This window comes from Heterocephalus glaber, unplaced genomic scaffold (genome assembly GCF_053883595.1).
Source record: "Heterocephalus glaber isolate CG9 unplaced genomic scaffold, H.glaber_assembly_v1.0 deba00001497, whole genome shotgun sequence".
NCBI classification, from domain to species: Eukaryota; Metazoa; Chordata; class Mammalia; order Rodentia; family Bathyergidae; genus Heterocephalus; species Heterocephalus glaber.
In genome coordinates this window covers 38,697,195-38,718,917 of record NW_028258320.1, presented here as the reverse complement: position 1 = coordinate 38,718,917, position 21,723 = coordinate 38,697,195, and the positions used below count along the sequence as shown (strand labels likewise).

General features: G+C 40.7%; 1 protein-coding gene and 1 pseudogene across 1 annotated transcript; both read right to left on the bottom strand.

Annotated features, from left to right (window-relative positions):
• Positions 1-436: 436 nt before the first annotated feature.
• LOC101714680 (protein IFIT1 homolog B-like) lies at positions 437-18,406 on the bottom strand. Its single transcript, XM_004838478.3, has 4 exons — positions 17,991-18,406; positions 10,990-11,216; positions 7,383-8,077; positions 437-5,235 (listed from the first exon to the last, which is right to left on the bottom strand). Exons 3-4 carry the CDS (start codon positions 7,643-7,645, stop codon positions 3,834-3,836), a joined length of 1,665 nt encoding a protein of 554 aa, XP_004838535.3. The 5' UTR covers positions 7,646-8,077; positions 10,990-11,216; positions 17,991-18,406; the 3' UTR covers positions 437-3,833.
• On the bottom strand, positions 15,169-20,120 carry LOC101701191 (eukaryotic translation initiation factor 1 pseudogene; annotated as a pseudogene).
• Between the last annotated feature and the right edge of the window lie 1,603 nt (positions 20,121-21,723).

Here is a 21,723-nt window from a genome sequence, read left to right as displayed (position 1 = left end):
GACAGGCTATAAAAATAAATAAAATAAGATATCTTTTAAAAATCCCTCTGTATTTTTTCTTTATCTGTGATTTTAGCCTCCATTCTATGTATATTTTGGATCATTCATCTAAATCTGCTTTATTTTTTGAATATTAGTATTTACCCTTGTAAACCAAGTATTTTACTATGTATATTGTCAAACAGAAATGTTTAGAGAATTTTATAATGAATATTCATATATATAATAGACTCTATACAATTTACTATGTTTATCTTATCACATATGATTTATCTGCTCATTTCCCTATCCATCAATTTATCTCCTCTTTGGTTACATAAAAAGCAGTCAGTACTATTACCTGGTAAGATATCTCACTATGTATGTGTGGATGTTTTTTAAAAATATGAAACAGTAAAATGTTGACATGGTTCCAAAACTAGATACAGAAAACTCTAGCTTTTATTTCTGTCCTCCTTTCTTTGCCTCTGCTATGTTCAGAAGTAAACACTACAAAATTTCATTTATTTTCTGATGGCTTTATTTTAATATAAGCAGATAGTCACACATTCTTCTATATGTCCTCTGTTTTTCCCAGCCCCATAATGGAGGAGCTCCTGATAAGAGCAGAAGTTAAAAGATGTTCAGCCATCAAACCCATGATGGCTTTTTGATTCTCTTATATGTATAATTGATGTTATTTATAAGTTATTTTAGGACTTATGCTCTCCCAAGTACATACACACTCACATGTGCATGAATACATGTACACACACATATAGACACAATTGTACAAACTGAAAAACACTATTAAGTAGTATCAATTACTAAGGAAACAGATTTTGGTCCCAGTATCTAGAGTTTTGGGAATGGTACAATATTAATGAAGAAATTTGGTGAAACAAAATGTAACTTCCAACTGAGTACTTTTATTACATTGGTGATGAATTCAACCAAGAGGATCTTTTTTCTTTTATTAGTGCATTAATATTTACAAAATATTGGGTTTTATGTGTATAATATTGTAAGACCGAGGGCCTTACCAAACGCTCCAAGGAGCTGACTATAGTGAAGCACACCCAGGGATCCCAGCGGTGCCTCCAGAATGCAAGGCCAAGGGCCTTACCAAATGCTCCAAGGAGCTGAAGTGGAGCACACCCCAGGATCCCAGTGGTGCCTTCAGAATGTAAGACCAAGGCCTTACCAAACGCTCCAAGGAGCTAGCTACAGCGAGGACCACCCGGGAAGGAACACACCGGCCATGTTGGAAAACAGACCTTTATTAGTCTGGCCAGACGGCACTCCCGAAGCGAAATAGCTCAGAGAGGCACCTGGCTCAGAGTCCGAGGTTGTTTTATAGGGGGTTAAGGGGGGGGCGGTTTAACATGTGGATTCACAGAAAAAAAAAAAAAAAGAACAAAGGTTAGTGGCTCATTGTCACATGCTGATGTTCAGCAGATATCCTGACTGACAGTTACGACCACCCTGTTTACAGATTGTCCTATAGATACTGGGCCCCGGGACATTTGGATTTAGGGCAAACAGATGGCTGAGTAACCTCGCCCTATTACTGATTGTCCATTGTCCCGAGGCAAACACACTCCAACCATCAAATTTACAACAAAATCTAGGGGGGGATTAACTTTTGAATCACACAGTCCCACAATATCCCCCCCCCCATTATGTCCCTTAGACCTTTCTGACAAGAGGGTTTTAAATCCCCCATTACTTCTTTGCCAAGGCAAGACAGCGTGGGGAACAGGGGAAGGGGACGTTACCAGAACCTCTGCAGTAAGTCCTAGTCTCCTGTGAGCCACAGCAATACATGGCAAATTACAGGAAATGTAGAAAAATGAGACTTTGAGAAGAAGCTGAGCTTTGAGTCTGATCAGTGCTGCTCTGGGCAGCAAAGACAAAAACCTCTAGTTTGCAGCACCTTTTATTCAGTGGGAGAAACAAATGTAACCAATGAATATGTAGATTTCAGTACTTCACATTGGGGTAAACAAGGCATAACAAAAGACTGAGGGGCAGTGGAAATCTAAGAACAATGAGGATGAAGATTTGGTTCCTCCCAGGAACTATGCAGATGAAGATTTGGTTCCTCCCAGGGTGTCTCCCACAGGTTTGGTCTTGCCCTGGAGCATCACAGCATCATGGGATCACTGAAGTCTCAATTGTGACCTGAGGCCAAAATGGAATTATGTCTGGGAATGCCATAGCTGGCCTGTAGGCAGAATAGGCCTAATCAAATGATTTTTCCCTAGAATTACATAGCATTGCTCCCAACAAGACACTGGTTAAGAAAAAACAGCTATCACTTTAGCGACAACCATAGAACTGTGCTAAGCCAAAGCAGTGTAGTGTGACAACTAGAATCACACTGTACTACGTTTTCAGATGAGCAGAGATAGGTCCTCAGATTTCTAAGGTAGATTTAGTCCGTGAATTGGGGCAGTCAGGAGAGGCTGGGTCAACTGAAGAATCTCACCTTTCTGACAGAGAAAGGACAATATTCCTGCTCCAGTAGTTTCCTCTGGTTGAATTTAATAAATTGGTTCCTGGTTTAGCATCAAAAAAGGTGAAAAGGGTGTCATTGTGTGTGTGTTCTCCAAGTGTCATGAGAATGACACAGCCAAGCCCATTCCCATCCCTAGTCCCTACCATTGATCAATCCTAGCTCTCAGAAATCAAGGTAATACAAGTCAACTTTCTAATGTAATGGCCTATAGAAGTAAACTTTCTGTGTGTGTGTGTGTGTGTGTGTGTGTTTTAAAAGACTTGGGGGCCAGGGATTTAGCTCAGTGGTGCTGTGCCTAACTCACAAGTGCAAGGTCCTGAGTTCAATCGCTGGTACCAGAAAGAAAATAAATAAATAAAAATAAAAAAATAAAAAAAGACTTGGCAGTGTGTATAATTGTGTGGGTTCTTTTGTCTGAACACCCTTTGTGTTGGGTAACTTGTTACTGCAGTTTTCCTATGTCCACACCAATATAGAATACATATCATTGTTAATATATCCAGCATAATAGAAAGAATCTGTGATCTTAGCAAAAGTAATACTTTTGGTCAGGAGACAAAGGTAATTCTATCACACACAACACAATAAGCACCCCAAAACTGTATGAATCTATGTTGTTTTCAGTTTGTACATCCCAAATATGTTATCTCCTTCCTTTTTTCCCCCTTACACATTAAAAGTCTTCTATGCTGTGAACAAATGTTCAGTAATGTGTTTGGATCGTATAGATTCCTTGTGTTAGCAGCTACATACACGTAGACAAAAGATGGAATGGATTATAATGCTGTGGGCTGGGCTCACCAGCAGTTCTTGTCCAAGAAAAACAAAAGGTCTGGAGAAATAGAACTCCAAGTTCAAATTCTGTAGGCAACTCCTGAATCTCTATCCTTTATCTAATCTAGTATCTTTGGTCATTTGCTTTGCTCTTAAATCCTGTTGTAGCTCAGAGCTTTTGGCCACTTGAGAAAGAACCCTTCCCTGTAGAAGTCTCTGTTCTGGATACCAACAGACTGAGGATGGAAGCTGTTCATTCCAAAGGCATATTCATAAAGAAAATTATTCTTGATAGTCCATGAGCTGAGAGGTGCCCCAAACACAATGAATCAACCCTGGTCAACTAATGCAAGAGAGTTGGTAGAAGAGCAAGGCTTCTGTTATAGACACACAACACACTATTCCGGGGAAAGAAAGTGGGGCTGGGCAGGCAGCAGAGGGTGAGTTGTGTTCAACAGTTTTGTGTTTTACCAGGTTATACATTTTGGAGGTAGCAACTAGGAAAGATTGTGGTTATATTTAGTTATGAGCACATGAAATTGGTAATGGGAGTTGTCCTTCAAAATATAGGATTCAGGTGTTCAGTGAGCCTCAGAGCCTTCTCATAGCATAGCAAGGCCTCATTCATATTCCCTTTCAATTTGTGGACCAGGCCAAGGAGGCTGAAGCTTTCCACAATGTGAACATTCTGGTACACACGTCTTTCAGCCAATTTCTCCAGAGCACTTAGAAGTTTTTCTGTGGTATATGACATTTCTTCTATTCTTAGACCTTTTAAATAATGAGTGATTGCTTTATCTTCAGATTTCCTGTGAAATTCTTGGAAACGACCATAGCGGAAATGTATCTCTTGTTGTATATGATTATCAATATTCTCCATGCAGAATAATTTTTGAAAATTGTCCTCTGCCTTTCTTAATTGGCCTATTTCTGCATACATTTCAGCCAGAGAAACATAAGCCATGTCATATGTGGGCTTTAGTTGTAAAGTGCTTTGAAATTCAGATATAGCCAGTCCAGCCAATCTGTCCACATTTTTTCTATCCCTGCCTCTTGGCTTCATGTTTGTAGCCTTCTTTACTTGGATCATTTGTGTCTTGTAGCAAAGCCCGATCTGGTAATGCAAGAAGGCAGAGTTGGGAGTTGCCTGCAAGGCCTTTTCAAAGAACAGAAGAGCTTTTTCTACACAGTTTTTTCTTCTGTAAAACTTGCCTGCATATCGAAAGACATAAGTCCTGAAGGACCTATTGCTCAGGGCTTCTTCAATGTACCTTTCTCCTTCAGCTTCCTCTCCTATCTCCTGAAGCTTTAGGGCAAGGAGGACCTTGATATATGTGTCTTCTGGATTTAGCCTCATGGCCTTCCTCAACGGATCTAGAGAAATTTCATTCCTATTGTTATCCTGGCGATAGGCAGTAATGGCATATCCAGTGTTGAATTCAGGGTTTTCAGGCTCCACTTCCAGAGCCTTTTCAAAGCAGGCTTTGGCTCGCTTATAGTTCCTTTTTCCACACTTCAGCAAAGCCCATCCTGCCTCACAGTCCATTTCAGGACACTCCATCCTAAAATGTGAGGGACCTTCAAACTTCTTGCAAGTCTTCTCCACCCTATCCAGGTATGCCTTGGCATCTGCCAACCTGCCCATGTGGTAATACACCCAGGCATAGTTGCCCCAGGTCACCACATTCTTCTTGTCTAACTGGTCAGTGTGCTCTCTCTGGATTAAGTCTTCAGCTTCTTTCAAGCTCTGCAGGGCTTCATCATTCTGGCCTTTCAGGTGTCTCACATAGGCCAGGAGGTTGTGAATTCCCACGTTGTACTTGGTGTCAAGGAACTCAATCTCTTCCAAAACCCTGTTTTCTAAATCAGGCATGTCAATACCGTCAATTATCAGCTCCCATGTAAAGTGACATCTCAACTGAACCAGGCTGTCTTCTATTAGATTTCCATCAGATTCCTTACTGTAAGAAAACCACAATTATGCAACTTTAAAAACTTTTAGTATATTGGAAATGAAGGCATGATTTTTAATCATCAGATATTCTTTCTCCCTCTATCCCTGCCTGTATAGTATTTTTTTTAATCAGGGATCGAACTCGGGTCCTTGCACTTGAGCAGCAGGCGGCAAAATCACTGAGCTAAATCCCTTGCCCCTGCCTGTATAATTTGTTGCCTCTTTGGTTTCTGTGGTCCTGTCTAGTAGCAGACAGTGTGTTGACATAAAATCCTTTAGGAAATGTTAATTTCTCCATGGTGTCAGTTAAATGAGTCTAAAAGTCAAGTCAAAATAATTCTGCTAAGATCAATATAATTGGAACACCACTTTCAACTCTGTGACTCTCTTTTCCCCTTTTGCTTTCTTCTAAAACTGTATTATATCACTAATGATATTAGAAGAAATGTGGATCCTTTACTCATCTTTTCCACATTCCCAATATGGAAGCATGTTTGGATTTCCCTCTTGCCAGGAAAGGATCAGAGTTAAATATAAAAGCCAGATTTGGTACAAAATGATGAGTTTCCTGAATGCTTAAAGTAATTTGGAGAATGTGGTAAGGCATCCTACCTCCTATGCCTGTATGAGTTTACTTAGAGCCATCTCATAATAGCAGAATTTATTGCCTGGGGTCAGAAGCAGCAAGAGGTGTGAATGAAGCATGAGGTCAAATGTAAGTCCCACTGTTGTAATTCAGGGACCCTGAGGTCAGGAGACTCTGTAGCTTAGGCAAGACAGGTATTCAAAATCTCAACAGTTATATTAATTGTCCCCTGCCATCCAGAGGAAAAGATAAGAATAAGGAGAAGCCAATGTGAATAAGATTTTGCCCCAATATTTCTCCCTCCTATGAAGTGGAGATGAAGCTCTATTCCTTCTTTAGGAACATGAAGGAAGAAAAAGAAATTCATCTCTATTCGTTGAAAAAAGCAGTCCTTACATCCTACATAGGTATTATTTCATACTTGATATGTTATAAGTATATTCTACACTTGATATTTTTCTACCCATTAGGCCCAAAAGAAGATCCCTGAAGGGAATCTTGTGAAATTTTCTTTAGCCTGTGTATATCAATGTATAGTAAAAAACAATTTTTACATAAATCCTACCATCTGACTCACAATATATAACTATGTTTTGCCTCTTTGAAAGCTAACAGATCAACATAGTCCTCATTTTCCTCAAAGCATCCACTTCAAAAACTCACCAGAGCACTGCTCTCAGATTCTCCTTGAATGTGTTCTGCCCATGCTCTTCATACTCCCAAGTCATTTTTCTAGGTCTGAGTCTGCAGAGGATTATGTCCCTGACTCTGAGACTGTTCTTGCTTTGTGCAACACAAATGGCATCTCATTTGAAATAAAGAAGTGTTTCTCATTCATTTCCTATGAGCACTACTGCTGTTACTAAGCTAGCCGCCCTAACTGAGCAAATGCTATAAGAGCTTGGTCAGGAAACTTGCCTCTGTGCGTATGTTCCTCTCTGCCCCTTTGGACCTACTTTCCTCCATTCTTCATCATACCCTATGCATGGGAAAACTGGCTCCATGGGCTTCTTTGATGGGACCTCTTTGTTTTTTAAAAAAATTTCTTTTGGATTTGGCAACTGTGAGTCTCCACTCAGAAATTAAAATGTAAGAGCAGGTAGAGGTGCAAGTCATAGGATTCATTACTAAGCTCCCACTGTGCTCTGTGCTGGGCTTTCAGTTGTGAGTGGTTGAGCTTTCCACCAATGGGCTCTTGAGGAGCCTTCCCCTACAGCTACAGCTAAGGGCCTGACCAGGTCTGGGGACTTCTTCCTTCCTGGTGTCCCTGGAGGCCTAGGCTTGTTTTGTTACCAATACCATTTAACAAACATATTACCATTTTAGTTGGCAATCCTCACCCCCATGCAGCACTATCTCCTGATGATTTCCTTGAACTTTGCATTTACCATCATAAATAGCCCCCTCATTAAACTGTCTTCACAAACCAGGTTGGGATCTATCAGCATCAGAACCATGAATGAGACACCCCCCTTAGGAGGAAACCTGCCTGAAACTGGTCTTTAAGGAAAGTTTTGGAATTGCAAAGTACACAGAAATAAGGTTAGCAAGACAGAGAAAGCCTTTACCTCATGGTGCTGAGAGACAGCAGGTGCTGGGAAGTGCTTTCAGTCAGGGTAGGAGGCTCCTTTAAATTTTGTCCAGGGAGTTCTATGGGTTCTGAGATAAGTGTGATGCTTATATATGGGAAGGATCGCAGGCAAGCGTTCACACCCTCAAGGCCCAATAACTTTGGCAAATTTCCATCTTCATGGAAACAGAGAGGGTTGTCTGTTTCACACAGGCTCAGTTTTGGCAGCAAAGAGGTTGCTTTTAAGAAGTGTTTTTGCATATGCAGATTTCTTGCTGGAGTCCTTGTGGGTTTGGAGAGAGGATAACCGATTCTTATGATGAGACGATATCTAATATTGGGCAAGCTCAGTAGAAAATAGATATGTATATTTCTTTCTTTTCTTTTCTTTTTTTTTTTTTTTGGTGCCGGGGATTGAACTCAGGACCTTGCGCTTTCGAGGCAGTCAGTGGCACTACTGAGCTACATCCTCTGTCCAGAGATGTATATTTTCATGAATTTGTTAGATTCTGTTGTCTTTTGTTACTATCACATTTTCCTGGGACAACTGCAGTGGTACCTCCTTAAATCAGTGGCAGAGGTTTATGCCTAGAAGAGTACTGTAGAAAGCCTTTGTCAATTTGTAGAATAATAAAGTAGTGTGTGGCTTGTTGTCTTCTGTGAGGCTGATGCCTCTGGATTTGAGATATTGACCTGTAAGAAAAATCTCATATTGTTTATATCTTCTAGTAGAATTTGTGTTATTGTCAATTCAGACTATAGTGATGATCTTATTAGTGTTCAAACAACCCTGTTCCAATTGGTTAGTAGAGAAATACGTATATATTGTCCTAGTTTGTGATGAGGCTACTGGGGACAACATTACTTTTAGAAGTATGGATGTTAACAACCAAATCTAAATTCACACAGTTTTTCTGGGTTGTCCTCATATTTCTTCTCTAGTATTTTTCATATCACTTACTACAAAGCAACAACCACCATGGAGTCAATTAGACAACATTCACATGTTTAATAGAAATTTTCCATGAGACCAAAGCTAGTGTAATTGCCAGGTGTAAATGCAATTAGCAGGGAAACAGGAAACCTTGAAAAACTACTCCTCAGAAATCCTCTTGTGAAACATTACTGAGTCATTCTGTAAATTTCTTTATCTTGGTTATGCAGAGGGTATACCAAGATAAGCAAAAGGGCAAAAGCTCAGAAATGCTTCCTTTGAGCATTTCCAGATAAAGTTATTAACTTGTTTATAGTCTACTCACAATTATTAAGTAAAATGGTAGCCTGGCTGTAGTGTTTCTTCATTGTTCTGGACTCTTAAGTAAACTGTATTTCCCAGGTTCCCTTGTAAGATACAGTTATGAACTTGAGTTTTGGATAATGGACAATAGGCAAACATTATTATGCCACTTCTAGACTCAGGCCATAAAACATTCACATCTGCTTTTCCCTCTTTCAGGAAAAAACCCAGAAAGGAACCTATTAAAGATGATTAGAGTCAAAAAATGGAAGGAAACTTAGTCCCTGAATCATGGGATAGCCATCTGTCAGAAATATGAGAAGTAAACTTGTTTGTTGTTGCCCAAGTCATATTTCAGTATTTTTTCTGGGATAACAGCTTCTATTACCATAAGTCATAACAGCTTGTATTACCATAACTAACAGATGATTATAAAAATTACAACTGTATTATATGTATTTTTCCTAATCCCATATATTGTGATCTGTTCATGTAGACATTTAATTGGGGTACACAGTACCATCGTTTTTTAACTGTAAAAAGAGAAAAAGACTTGTTAAAAATGTTTTCTATGAACTTTTAGTTCTCATGTGCTGAAATCCTCAGTGGTCTTTCTGCTGATGGTGAACCGCCCACTGTGTCTTGGATCTCTGGCTGGTCTTGATTCACTCTAATGGGTGGTGGCTGACGGGGGTAACTCTTCACTGTCAATGATGGACATCTTCAGTGTCAGCCCTCTCTAACCAAGTACTTCCAGAAACGACCTGTGGTTGAACAAGTTGGGTATATTACCGCTACCTGTTGGGACTGTGAAAGACAGCATACACCCTGGGGAACAATAGAGGCTCTTAATAAGAATATTTACCAAATTCAAGCTTATGTTGAGGGATTATGAACAAGTTTCAAGGAAGTGGGGCTTTGCTCAAGAGTAGATGTTTTCAGGAAGCAGGAATAAGTCCATAATTGGGGATCTTAAATCATACCTAGAAAGAGAGAAAACTAGACCAAAGCCAAAGATATAATTTCAAAAGAATCCTGTCACTTACATTAGCCACATTAGGGGGCTGTTTGGTTATTTGTCTCATTGAATCTGACAATGATATCCAATGCTGGGTCAAGCCCAGTAGAAAATAGAGATGCATATTTTCATGGAATTCTGGTGTCATTTATTAGTATCATATTTTCCTGGGACATGTGTTAGTACCTCCTTAAATCAGGACAGAGGTTTATACCTAGAGGAATACTATAGAAAGCCTTTGTCAATGTGTGGAAGAATGAAGTAGTGGATGGTTCATCATCTTTTGAATCAAACTTAATGTTTTGTTCTATGTTCTGACATGATTACAGAGTGGTCTTGTATTTGCCTTGATCTATCATGGTCACAAGGAGTGTTTGTCTGATGTTCATGTTCTATGAAATTGTTTATGTGCTAAAGGAGAATACCAAGCCAGATTCCCAGATCCCCAGCATTGCTCTTCTCCCTGTCAGGGAATTTCTGTATTGGACAGCACAGAAATTATTCAACAGACAGAGGGGCATTATGACCTTTCCAAAGCCAAACATAAATTAATCAGGAAATGAATATCAAGTAGGATTTTATGCATTTGCATTTCAAATTTGCAGGTCTCATGGGGAAAGTGTATGCTTAAAAAGGGATATAGTAAAAAAACTGTGCAAATTAAAAACCTTTCTCCATGTCTCCTTCAGGGATGGATTTAAATACACCACATCTGCCAATTAGAATCAGCATTCCTGACAGCATAGAATGTTGTCTGGATCCATGTGTTCTTAAATCCACTAAATCACAAGAGTACCAAAATAATAGGAATCCTAAGCCCATTCCCTAAGTATACTCTAATTATTGCAGTAGGTAGTAAAATTCTCTAAGCATGATGACAGTACAGGAATGGAAAGTGGGATCACTCAGAGAACAAAGGAAAGGGAACTGTGCCCAAACAGGACTTCATGGAAGCTTAATTTTCCTTAAAAGGAAGAGTGATTGATGGGCAAACTTTTTTATTATGAGAAGCAGCAAACCCTGATTTTTCACCTGCTAGCAAGGGGTTTCTCACAGACATATTTTTTAGGGCTATGAGAACAAGATATGAAATACTATAACAGCTCTTATTCCACGTATTGGAGCCAGTGAGACATCTTTTCCTGAGGTTTCCTCCTTCCTCCTTGGTTTGGGCACAATTAAAAATGTCAAGACATTTTACTTCCACTTGATTTTGTGCACACAAGATAGTACTGCTCAGTGGTGGCGGCTACCTGGAGTCAGTCTGTCTGGGTTACTGCTGGACTTGGCACTTATTGAATGTATGATTTGGGGCTAGTTAGCTCACATTTTTAAGTCATATTTACTTACCAGTAAGTCAGGATAGTAATGAGCCTTTCCTCATGGAGTTGTGATAAGAAATGGGATACTTTAGGGAAAGGATGTGTCATTTAAGATCATTCAGGACTTGTGAGTGATGTTTTTACCATGAGAGGTGGGCATGTCCTTCTCTCTGTGCAGCTGGGAGTAGTTTTCCTTTGCAAGTTTTTCAAGTGAGATCCAGGGTTGGTACCTCATATCATGTCTCTGTGCAGCCTCTGAAACATAAGTATTCTGTTGTGAGCCTCAGGCCAGAGCAATCTAGATATTCTCAGTTTAGGTTCAGGTCAAGGAGCTGGGCAGGGGTGGTGGGGGGGAGACTTTCAGCTCTTTTCTTCCAGTTCTATATCAGAGGGGAGGCTTCTAATAGAACTGAGTTTTTAGATGCAAATATTTTCTGTGAGGCACTAACTCTGAAAGAAAGTGATGAAAACATAAGCAAATAATGACATGAATTTTAGAAGATCTGTGTATACTGAGAGCAGTATGAGTGGAATTTTTGTTCATGAAATTGTTGCTTAGTAACAGTGTCAGGAAAACAGAACAAGTGTTTATCACATGAGTGCTATGAATTTGGCAGCAGTCAAGGTTTAGAGGGGGGCTGGCTCAGCTGATTAGGGATTCTGAATCTCATCCAGTATGTCCTTGACATAAACAGACCCATGAACAAGGACAGCATAATATTAGGGAAAAGAAATAGATAAAACATATGTGTGTGTGTGTGTGTGTGTGTGTGTGTGTACTTGCTTTTAAGTAGAAAAGAACCAGAGACACTAGAGAAGAAAACTTCTTTTTTTAAGGATAGGATTTTTACTTGTACAAATGAAATTTAAGCACTAAATGATGGGTCCACTATCAGGAATCTGGTACAAGAGTGGTTAAGCATTCCCGTTTCACTAACTTCATGACAGCAGTCTGCATCTCAGCTGTTCCAAAAAGCTGCAGACAAGACTGATTTGCTCTACAGAAATCTTCTGAATTTGCCCCCAGTAAATGCTAAAGAGACTAAATAATGAGGAGGTGGCTGGCAGGGAGAATGTACCAGCTGAAGTTTAACCTGGGTTTCTAAGTAGTAATTGCCTTTTTGAAAGAGAAAAGAGAACTGGAAAGTGAAACTAATTTAAAATCAGCAAGAGAAGGAAAAGGAAACCTAACATTTAAAACTACTAAGGCTCAGTTACAGCACATTGTTCAAAATTGTGACTCTGAGATTGCAAGGTGAAAGATGAGAAAATACCCCCAGACATCAAACCTTCCATCTTGGAGGGCCCAGGAAACTACATTTTAAAAAACTTTATATTTTTCATTAGTACATATTTGTCATACATATTGATCACATTCATCATAAGGAATTTGTACCTGTATATAATAGATCCTGTCTTATTTTTCCCCATTCCTTCTCTTCCCTTCAACCCTTCTTCCCCTTCCCATTTATGAAAGCTTTGTTTCAATTTTTCTTCTATTCTCTTTTTTCCTTTTCCCTTCCTTCCCTTCCACCCTCCTTCCTTTGTTCCCCTTCCCTTCCAAAAATGTTCTTCCTACTGTCCAATATCTATCCTCCATTATGCTCCTTAATTACCTTTTGGGTTTCTCACACCAGAGAACAATGTGATATTTAAATTTGTGCATATGATTTATTTCACTTAAAATCATGATCTCTAGGTACATTCATTTTCCTACAAATGACTCAAGTTTATCCTTCTTTATAGCAGAGTAGTACTCCATTGTATATAAATGCCACATTTTCTTTATCCATTCATCTATAGATGGGGATATGGGCTGTTTCCAAGATTTAGCTATTATAAATTGTGCTGCTATAAACATGAGTATGCATATATCATGGTGGTATGATGCCTAGGAAGTGAACAACTGAGTCAAATGGAACCTCTCATTTTAGTTTTTTGAGGAATCTCCATATCAGGTTCCATAGTGGTTGTATCAATTTAGACTCCCACTTGCAATGGAGAAGGGTTCCTTTTCCCCCACAGCCTCACTAGCATTTATTATTGGCTTATTTCTTGATGATAACTATTGTTTCTGAAGTGAAAAGGAATCTCAACATTATTTTAATTTGCATTTTTTTAATGGCCAGTGATGTTGAGCATTTTTTCATGTATTTATTTGTCTATTCATTTCAAATGCATATTTTTGGATTAAGCATTTTGATAGGTCTCCCACCACCTCAGCAGCTATTATGTATAGTAGCTGCCCTCTTCCTATCATGCCTTGCCCCCTCCCCTGTGTGACATCATGCCAAGATGGTTGCTCCCACCAAAGAATAAACCCTTATTCCCAGTATGCCCCTGTTCCTGCCTAGAAAGTAACCTAATACTCACCTCCTACCACCTAGTGACATCACCGGCTCCTCCATTCCCTAGTCACTACCTCACTCAACCCCACCTCAGCCCCTACAAACCCCACCCCAGTCTCTATAAAAGACTCTCCCTGCCCCGGCCATATTGCTTTTGTCTATCCTTTGTTCAGAGGCAGCCCGTTAGATCTATTCCCCTAATAAAGGCTTGGTGTGGCCTGGTCTGGTCTTGGTCTTCGGCCCTTTTATCTGACACATTTAAATTTGAGGGTCTTATTTTTAAAAGTTCTTTATATATTCTAGATATTAGTCCTTTGTCTAAGGAGTGACTGATAAAATTATTTTCCCATTTTGTAGGTGGTCTCTTCATTCTTTTGGTGGTTTCCTTTGCTATGCAAAAGCTTTTTAATTTGATGTGATCTTAGTTGTTAATTCTTTGTACTATTTCCTGTGTGATTGGGGTTTTGTTCATGAAGTCTTTGCCTATATCTATGTCTTCAAGAGTTTTACCTATTCTATTTCCCAGTAGATTTAGTATTTCTGAATTAATATTTAGATTTTGACCCATTTCAATTTTAGTTTAGTGCATGGTGAGAAATACGGGTCTAGGTTCAATTTTCAGCATGTGGAGAGCCAGTTTTTCTAGCACCATTTATTAGAGGCTATCTTTCTTCCACTGAAAGTGTTTGGTCCCTTTTTCAAAGATAAGGTAGCTGAGTGTGCTTCGAGTTATTTCTGCATATTCTATTCTGTTCCATTGATCCTCATGTCTGTTTTTGTTTTTGTTTTTGTTGTTGCCAGTACCATGCTGTTTCTCTCATGGTAGCTTCATAGTATAGCTTCAAATTGGGAATTGTGATGCCTCCTGCCTTGCCCTTGTTGCTCATAATTGCTTTTGCTATTCTAGGTCTCTTCTGGTTCCATATGAAGTTTAAGATTATTTTTTCTAGTTCTCTGAGGTATGCTATTGATATTTTGACTGGGATTGCATTAAATCTCATATAACAGTTTTGAAAGCATGAACACTTTTAGTATATTGGTTATGCCTATCCAATAACAAGGGATATATTTCTATTTTCTGATACCCTTTTTGATCTCCTTTTTCAGAGCACTGTAGTTTTCAGTGTGAAGGTCTTTCATTTTATTTGTTAGATTGATTTCTGAATCTTTCATTTTTCTTGATGCTATTGTGAAAGGTGTTGTTTCCCTGATTTCTCTCTCATTTATTTTATTATTCATGTACAGGAATCCTATTGAGTTTTGAGTGCTGACTTTGTATCCTTAGCCAACTTTATCAAAAAAATAAAGAAAGAAAAGACACAAATCCATGCAATTAGGAATGTAAAGCGTGAAATCACAACAGATCCTGCAGAGGTCCAGATTATGAATACCTACTTTGAGAACTGGTACTCTAATAAGATGGAAAACTCAGAAGAAATGGACATATTCCTAGACATATATGAATTACCAAAGCTGAATCAAGGGGATGTAAAAATTCTTAATAACTCAATATCAGTCAATGAAATTGAAGAAGTAATAAAAAAAACCCTACCATTAAAGAAAAGCCCAGGTCCTGATGGAGTCACTGCTAAATTCTATAAGAACTTTTGAGAAGAGTTAATGCCCCTATACCTCCAATTCTTTAATGAAATTGAAAAGGAAGCAATACTCCTAAAGTCATTTTTGGAAGCAAAAATTACCCTGATACCATAACCAGAGAAGGATACCAAAGACAACTACAGGCCAATCTTCCTAATGAATATAGATGCAGAAACCTTCAATGGGACACTGGAAAACAAAATGCAGCAAATCATCAAAAAGATTATACCAGGGAACTACTTTTTAAATAAGGTCTCTAGGAGATTCTGATGTAAGCACTTCTGGGACCACAAGAGGGAAAGACTCTTCTAAAATATTTTGCAAAAAAAATCATATTTTTGTCCAGTAAATTTACTGGTGTGAGACAATTTGCCTGGGGAGATCCAGATTTAATTCTCTTTGTTCATGTTACTAACTCTGGAATTTTCCAGGAGTCAAATCACTGAACTTGAATCCCCTCCACCCCCATTTTAGGCTCTTTTCAATTTATTGCATGAAGGAGTTACATTAGTTCAAGTGAAAGCGGACCCCAAATGGTTACATCATACAAGCTGTGAGGTATTTAAACTTGTGACAAGGGACAGAAGGAACATTCTACTCATTGCAAGGAAATTCTCACTTAAGTACTCAATGAACCACAAGCACTTAAAACCCATGAACTGTCAGCTGAGCATCCTTAGCCAGTCCAATCTCTACCAGTGACTGGCATATGTACTTGCACTGGTCACCCTGGAGCCGGATTACTTCTCCATATTCTGGATGTTTGATTACAGTACCATTGCAGGCAAATTTCTTCTTAGATACCTTCACTAGTTTCTTTTTATCACAATCATCAGCACTTCCTTGGACAAGGGTCTTCTTGTCATTTATCTGTTGAACTCTTATATGGTTATAATCCTTAGTGCTGACAGGAAGCAGGTCATCACCCTGACTTGCATCAGCAAAGGGATCAAAAAAGTGCAGATTCTGGATAGCAGATATAGGACACCTCAGGGGAAATGGCCTGTGGAAGTTGGCTGTGGTGCTGGGGGTGACTGATCCTCAGGGAAGCAGGGGGCTCAAGAAGGAATCAATTGAGTCCTCAGCAGCAGTGGCTCAGTGACTGGAGCTCCAAATGTTCCTTTTATCCCACATTAAGAATAGGAAGCCAAGCATTAGAAAGATCTCTGAGTAGTTTAGCTCTCTGAGGTCTAAGGCAATCATTTAGTTTACCCAGCTATAAATGGGAAATAGTGATAAATGTATTGTTCTTTAATGGATGGATGAATAATGATTTTGTATATTTATGGCTTGATCTTTGAAGAGATTAAAAAAAACCAATTATAATGTTTCTCAAATATCTGGTAAAAATCCATATAAACCGAGGGCATAGAATTCCCATGGCTAATTTAGGGATGAAGGAATCCTTAGATAAGAGTAAGACTACTTTTGTTCTGAGGCTAAACACAGCAGAGATGATTCAGTAGCAGAACTGGCCCAACTCAGAGTTTTTCCAACCACAGAATTTCACAAGATATTCAATTTCAGAGATTGTTTTTCTATTCCATGAAAATACCCTGAACTTGGACAGGCTTATAATTATTGTAGAAAGGTAAGTTAATTAGATATCTTGTAGGCAGTTAGACAGGGCTGCTTTCAGAACCATTGAGGCACATTTACTGGTTAGCATTATAAAAAGAAGAGGCACTACTTCCCCTGGGGATAGATAGCAGTGATTGATATTCTAAATGGGAAATTCCTTGTATGCGACTTGTTTTTCCATTTGATCCACATTTAATCAATATTACCTGGGTGACAGTAGTTGTAATCTTATTGGTTGGTTGTGATTTTGTCCCACCTCATGCCCACTTTGTAAATTTCCATTGGGCCTTATAGTTTTGTCCCACTTTGTACCTGCCTCACCACATGGCTTTGCTGTATAAAACATCTTTGAAAAGTGGGGTAGGTGGGCAACCCACTTTCCAGTCCCCCTTCTGTCTCTCTTAGACAGAAGCTTTCTTTCTCTCAATAAATTTTTCCTATTCCTAATCTCCATTGTTCCTAGAATTCATTCTTTGATTTTAGAGAGCACAAACTTGCATTTCAGATACTTAGCAGGTTTGGGAGTTACATCTCTTCCCCCTATATCATAATTATGATTGTTCATCTTACAAATCTGTTATCTTGTTAATAATAAAATAATATGCCTTTATAAGAAATATGAATACCATCCTTATGTCACTGGCTAGCACAGTTCCTTGTGATAATGGAAATTAAAACTGCAGTTAAGAGTATGAAATTACATGCAAAAGCTTTAATTAGAAGGTAAGAAAAAATGAAGGGTGAGTCCTCTAACAAAAAACAGTAAGAGAACATAGGAAAAGGTCTTTAGTTTGAGACACTGAAGGGGCAAAGTCAGCAGAGGTGAATCAGAGTGGCTGCAAGCAAAGGACCTCCAGGGCCAGTTTTATGGAGCTCTGAAGGGCAGGGCTCCAGTCACACATTATCTCAATCTCTGTTTCACAGCTCCGGAGGAGTCCTCCTGACATGGCGGAGCAATTCAGTCATGGGAGGCTCTACTGGAATCCAAGGTGACCTTTGGTTTAGGGCAGTGATGATTTCTGGGTGCAGCTCCTATCTTGGTGTCCTCTGTCTTGTAGGGTAATGGGATAAGCTGGGTACATTTAAGCTAATAAGCCTTGTTTTGCCGACATTTACCCAGACCCTTTCTAAAAGACTGATATGCTTTTTTTTTTTGGTACCGGGGATCGAACTTGGGTCCTTGAGCTTGCGCAGCAGGTAGCAAAACCACTGAGCTAAATCCCCAGCCAAGACTGATATGCTTATATGCAGAGCTGAGAAGGATTTGACGTAGAGTTTAATAAAATGAACCAAGCATGTAATTCAAATAATGCAACAAAATCCATAAACCTATGATAAAACTCAGATATAAGAAATTAAAGAATATCTAGGACCTCCTTGATTTTTCCTCCAGGCTGCAGCCATAATTGAGAAGATTATGACTGAAAAAATTAGAGAATGCTGCCCTGTAGGCACTCTCACTAAACTCCAAGTCTCTTCCCTGCTCCTAGCTCCCATTTACCTCAGAGTCCTTAGGCTGCTTGAGGTGTAACAGACACTTCTTCCCAGTATTAGCAGGCTATAGTAGCACAAGCTTCTTGCCCTTCCATAAATTGGCTGTGTTCCATTGGAAATAGCAGAGCTTGGCTGAGTTCACTCCCAGTCAAGGTCAATTGACTCCAGCTAAATTTTCCCTTCTGAATTAACTGTTTATTCTCTTCAGCAAAGATATGCTTGTGCCCTCATTCTACAGTCCTGCCTGCTTGATATTTGTTATCAGCAGGTGTCCCAAGGCCTGCCCAGTTGTTCCCCTTCCTGTACTTGTAATAAATAAACACTGGATGTCCTGGGAGTTCTTTGTCTTTGCTGCCCAGAACAGTTTAGATCTGCCCAAGACTCAGTTTCTCTCAAGTCACTGTCTCTGTGATTCTTTCAATTTCCATTTTCCTATCTGGCAGACATTGTACTGGCTTGCAGGAAGCCAGGACCACTGCAGGGGACTCTGGCAACTTACATTATTGTTTCCTTATAGATAAGAAAGCAGAAAGTGCCACAAAAATAAAAATGCATGAGTGGGTAAGACAACTTTGATAGATTCCCTCACCTAAAGATGGCTGCAATATATAATAGCTGCCTTCTTCTTCCCATAATACCCTGCTTCCCACCTAAACCCAGTTTCAAGATGGTTCCTTTCCCACCCAAACTGGCCTTTTCCTTCACATAATACCCTGCTCCCCACCTAAAACTCAACCTCAAGATGACTTTTCCCACCAGAAGAAAATCTTCTTCTTCCCAACATGCCCCTTTTCCCACCAAAAGAGTAACTGGTTACTTGCTCTCTTCCTAGTAACTAGTGATGTCCCAGGCTCCTCCAATCCCCGGTAACACACCTTTCAAACCCTCCAATCCCCAACCATCACATCCCCAAACCCCACCCTAGCTCCTATAAAAGCTTTCCCTACCCCTCCCATGCTGCTGCACTCCTGAGCTGCACTCAGAGACAGCCCTGCAGATTGTCCCTGCAATAAAGGCTTATTGTGGTTCTGGTCTGGTCTTGGTTTTCGGCTCTTTTACCTGACATATCTGGTGCCAAAACCTGGGAGGTAGGCAGTTGATTAAGTGACAATCCCTCACCAGTCAGGGTCAATTGGCCTTTCAGCCATCTCCTCTGGACCACATCTGCCAAGCCAGGACCTTTTTGGGGCTCTCTGCCTTTGCCATTGCTGATGCTACACATCCACACTGGTCATCGATCTCTGGGTGAGGGGGCAGTTCAGCCTCCTTCTCTTCAGGTCCTCTGTTTCACTCTCATTCTCTCCCTCTGGGGACTTCTCAAAAATCCAAGTGCTTGGTCAGAGAGACCCCTCAGCTGCTGGGCCCAGGACCATGTCCCTGGGGGATGCCCCATCAGCCCTGCTGCTCTCATTCTCTCCCTCTGGAGACTTGCTTGGAGATTGTCAAAAGGGATGAGGATGCTCTTCCCTTTTGCCCTTCTCCTAGGGAGCTGCCTCCTCCTCACCTGTCCTAGCATGGGAGCCCAACTATCCACTCCCCCCCTCCCCAATGCCTCTAGGCTGCCTCCTGACACAACTCAGGCCCTTTGGATTGTTGGGACCAGAGTTTAAACCAAAAAGACCCATTTTCTATTGTAGTCAGGTTTGGCCTCAATACAAATTAGATAATGGGTCTCAATGGCCTGAAAATGGCACTTTTGATTTTAACATACTGTGTGATTTATGCAATTTCTGTCAATGCAGTGGCAAATGGTCAGAAATCCCCTACCTACAAGCCTTCTTCTACCTATGCTGTGGACCCTCTCTGTCAAACCTGTTCACCTTTTCAGGTACTTCTAGCCCAAACTGCGCTGTCCACCCCTCCCAACTCTGACACATTCGATCCTGCCAATCACTCACTGCTCACACTTCCCCCACTCTATAACACAGCCAGCTCTTCTTCCATCTCCTTGCATGTTTCTTCACCTCCTCCATCTTGTGACCTTCCCTCATCTCTGCCATCTTGTGCCTCCCAGCACCCCGTCCTCAACACCCACCTTCACTTCCACACTCCCTGCCCCACATCCATTCTCGCTACTCCCAACATTGGCCCTGGTCACACGGATGCCTCTCTGAGAGGTCACTGGGACTGAAGGCATTGTTAGAGTACACGTGCCCTTCTCTTTCTCCCATCTTTCTCAAACTGAAAAATGCTTAGGCTCTTTCTTCTCCAATCCTGATGTCTATATTAAAAAATTCTGCCACCTTACTCAGTCCTATGATATGATCTGGCAAGATATTTACATGATTCTCTCCACTATTCTCTCCCCAGAGGAGCACCCAAGGGTCTGGAGGGCAGCCCAGACAGCAGCAGATGATTTCCATGCCACAGACCTGACCAAGCTAGAAGGCACACAGGCAGTACCAGATACCCAACCTGACTGGACTTACCAGGATGATGACCCAGGCAGAGACCTCTAGGACTATATGATTGTCTGTCTCATAGAAGGCTTAAAGAGGATTTCCCAAAAGACAGTTAATTTTGACAAGATCAGAGATAACTCAGGGACCCCCCCCACCCCCCCGCCGAAAATCCAGTGCAGTTTCTTTCTCAATTGGCCAATGCTCTCCAAAAATATGCCAAAATTGATCCTATATCTCAGGTGGGCACAATTGTTATTAACACTCATTTTATTTCACAGTCTGCCCCTGACATTAGAAAAAAACATAAAAAGGTTGAGGAGGGCCCTCAGGCCACACAAACCGAGCTCCTCAATGTTGCCTTTAAGGTGTACAATAACCGTGAAGAATAGGCAAACCAACAAAAAGTGGTTAATTACCAGATGCTGACAGCAGCCCTACAGGGTAAACCACCATGCTACAAGAGGACATTCACTCCTGATGGGCCCCCCGGGGGCTGTTTTAAATTTGATCAAACTGGGCACTGGGCTAAAGAATGCCCCAATCCCAAGCCACTGCCTGGCTCTTGTTCTGAATTTACACAGGTCACTGGAGGGTTGACTGTCCCCTTCACTGAAAAGGTAAGAGGCCATCCCCTCCTCAAGCCCAGGCAGCAGGTACAAAGACATCTGTCAGAGCTCATCAGCCTGGAAACAGAGGATTTCCCAGGGTCATCTGCAGCCCCCATGGCCATCACTTCCAATGAGCCCAGGGTAACTGTCAGCATCTCAGGTAAGCCTATCTCATTCTTGCTTGACACGGGGCCTATATACTCAGCCTTACCACAGTACTCAGGCCCCACTCATCCCTCCACAGTAACCATCTTGGGGGTTCAAGGGATGCCTTCAAATCCACTAATCACCCAACCCCTAGCTTGTTCCCTGTTAGGCAGCACATGTTCACATAGTTTCTTGGTGATTCCTGGCTATTCTAACCCCATCTTAGGGAGGGACATTCTAGCTAAAATTCAGGGCCTCATTTATTCTCCACCCAACCAATTCAGACCCTACTGGGATCCTGCTGCTCCTGGCTGCCCCCGACTGACTCAATCCCCAACCTGACCTCACCTTCTTCCAAGGTGCTTTATATTGACCCCTGGGTCTGGGACACCTCCATCCCTACTGTTGCTAAACATCACTCTACCATTCAGACCTCTCTCAAGGATGTCACTCAATTCCCAAATGTCCCACAATACCCTACAGCCTTAAGACACCTAAAAGGACTAAAGTCTATAATCACTGGCCTAATTGATAAGGGACTTCACAGACTAGCTCACTCCCCATACAACATTCCTATCCTTCC

Bases quoted from the DNA above. Each gene is read 5' to 3' on its own strand.
- LOC101714680 (XM_004838478.3), bottom strand. From the start codon at position 7,645: ATGCAAAAACACTTCTTAAAAGCAACCTCTTTGCTGCCAAAACTGAGC. The intron at 5,236-7,382 runs GTAAAGGCTTTC...GTTTTCTTACAG, and splicing joins CTGTCTCTCAGCACCATGAG to TAAGGAATCTGATGGAAATC.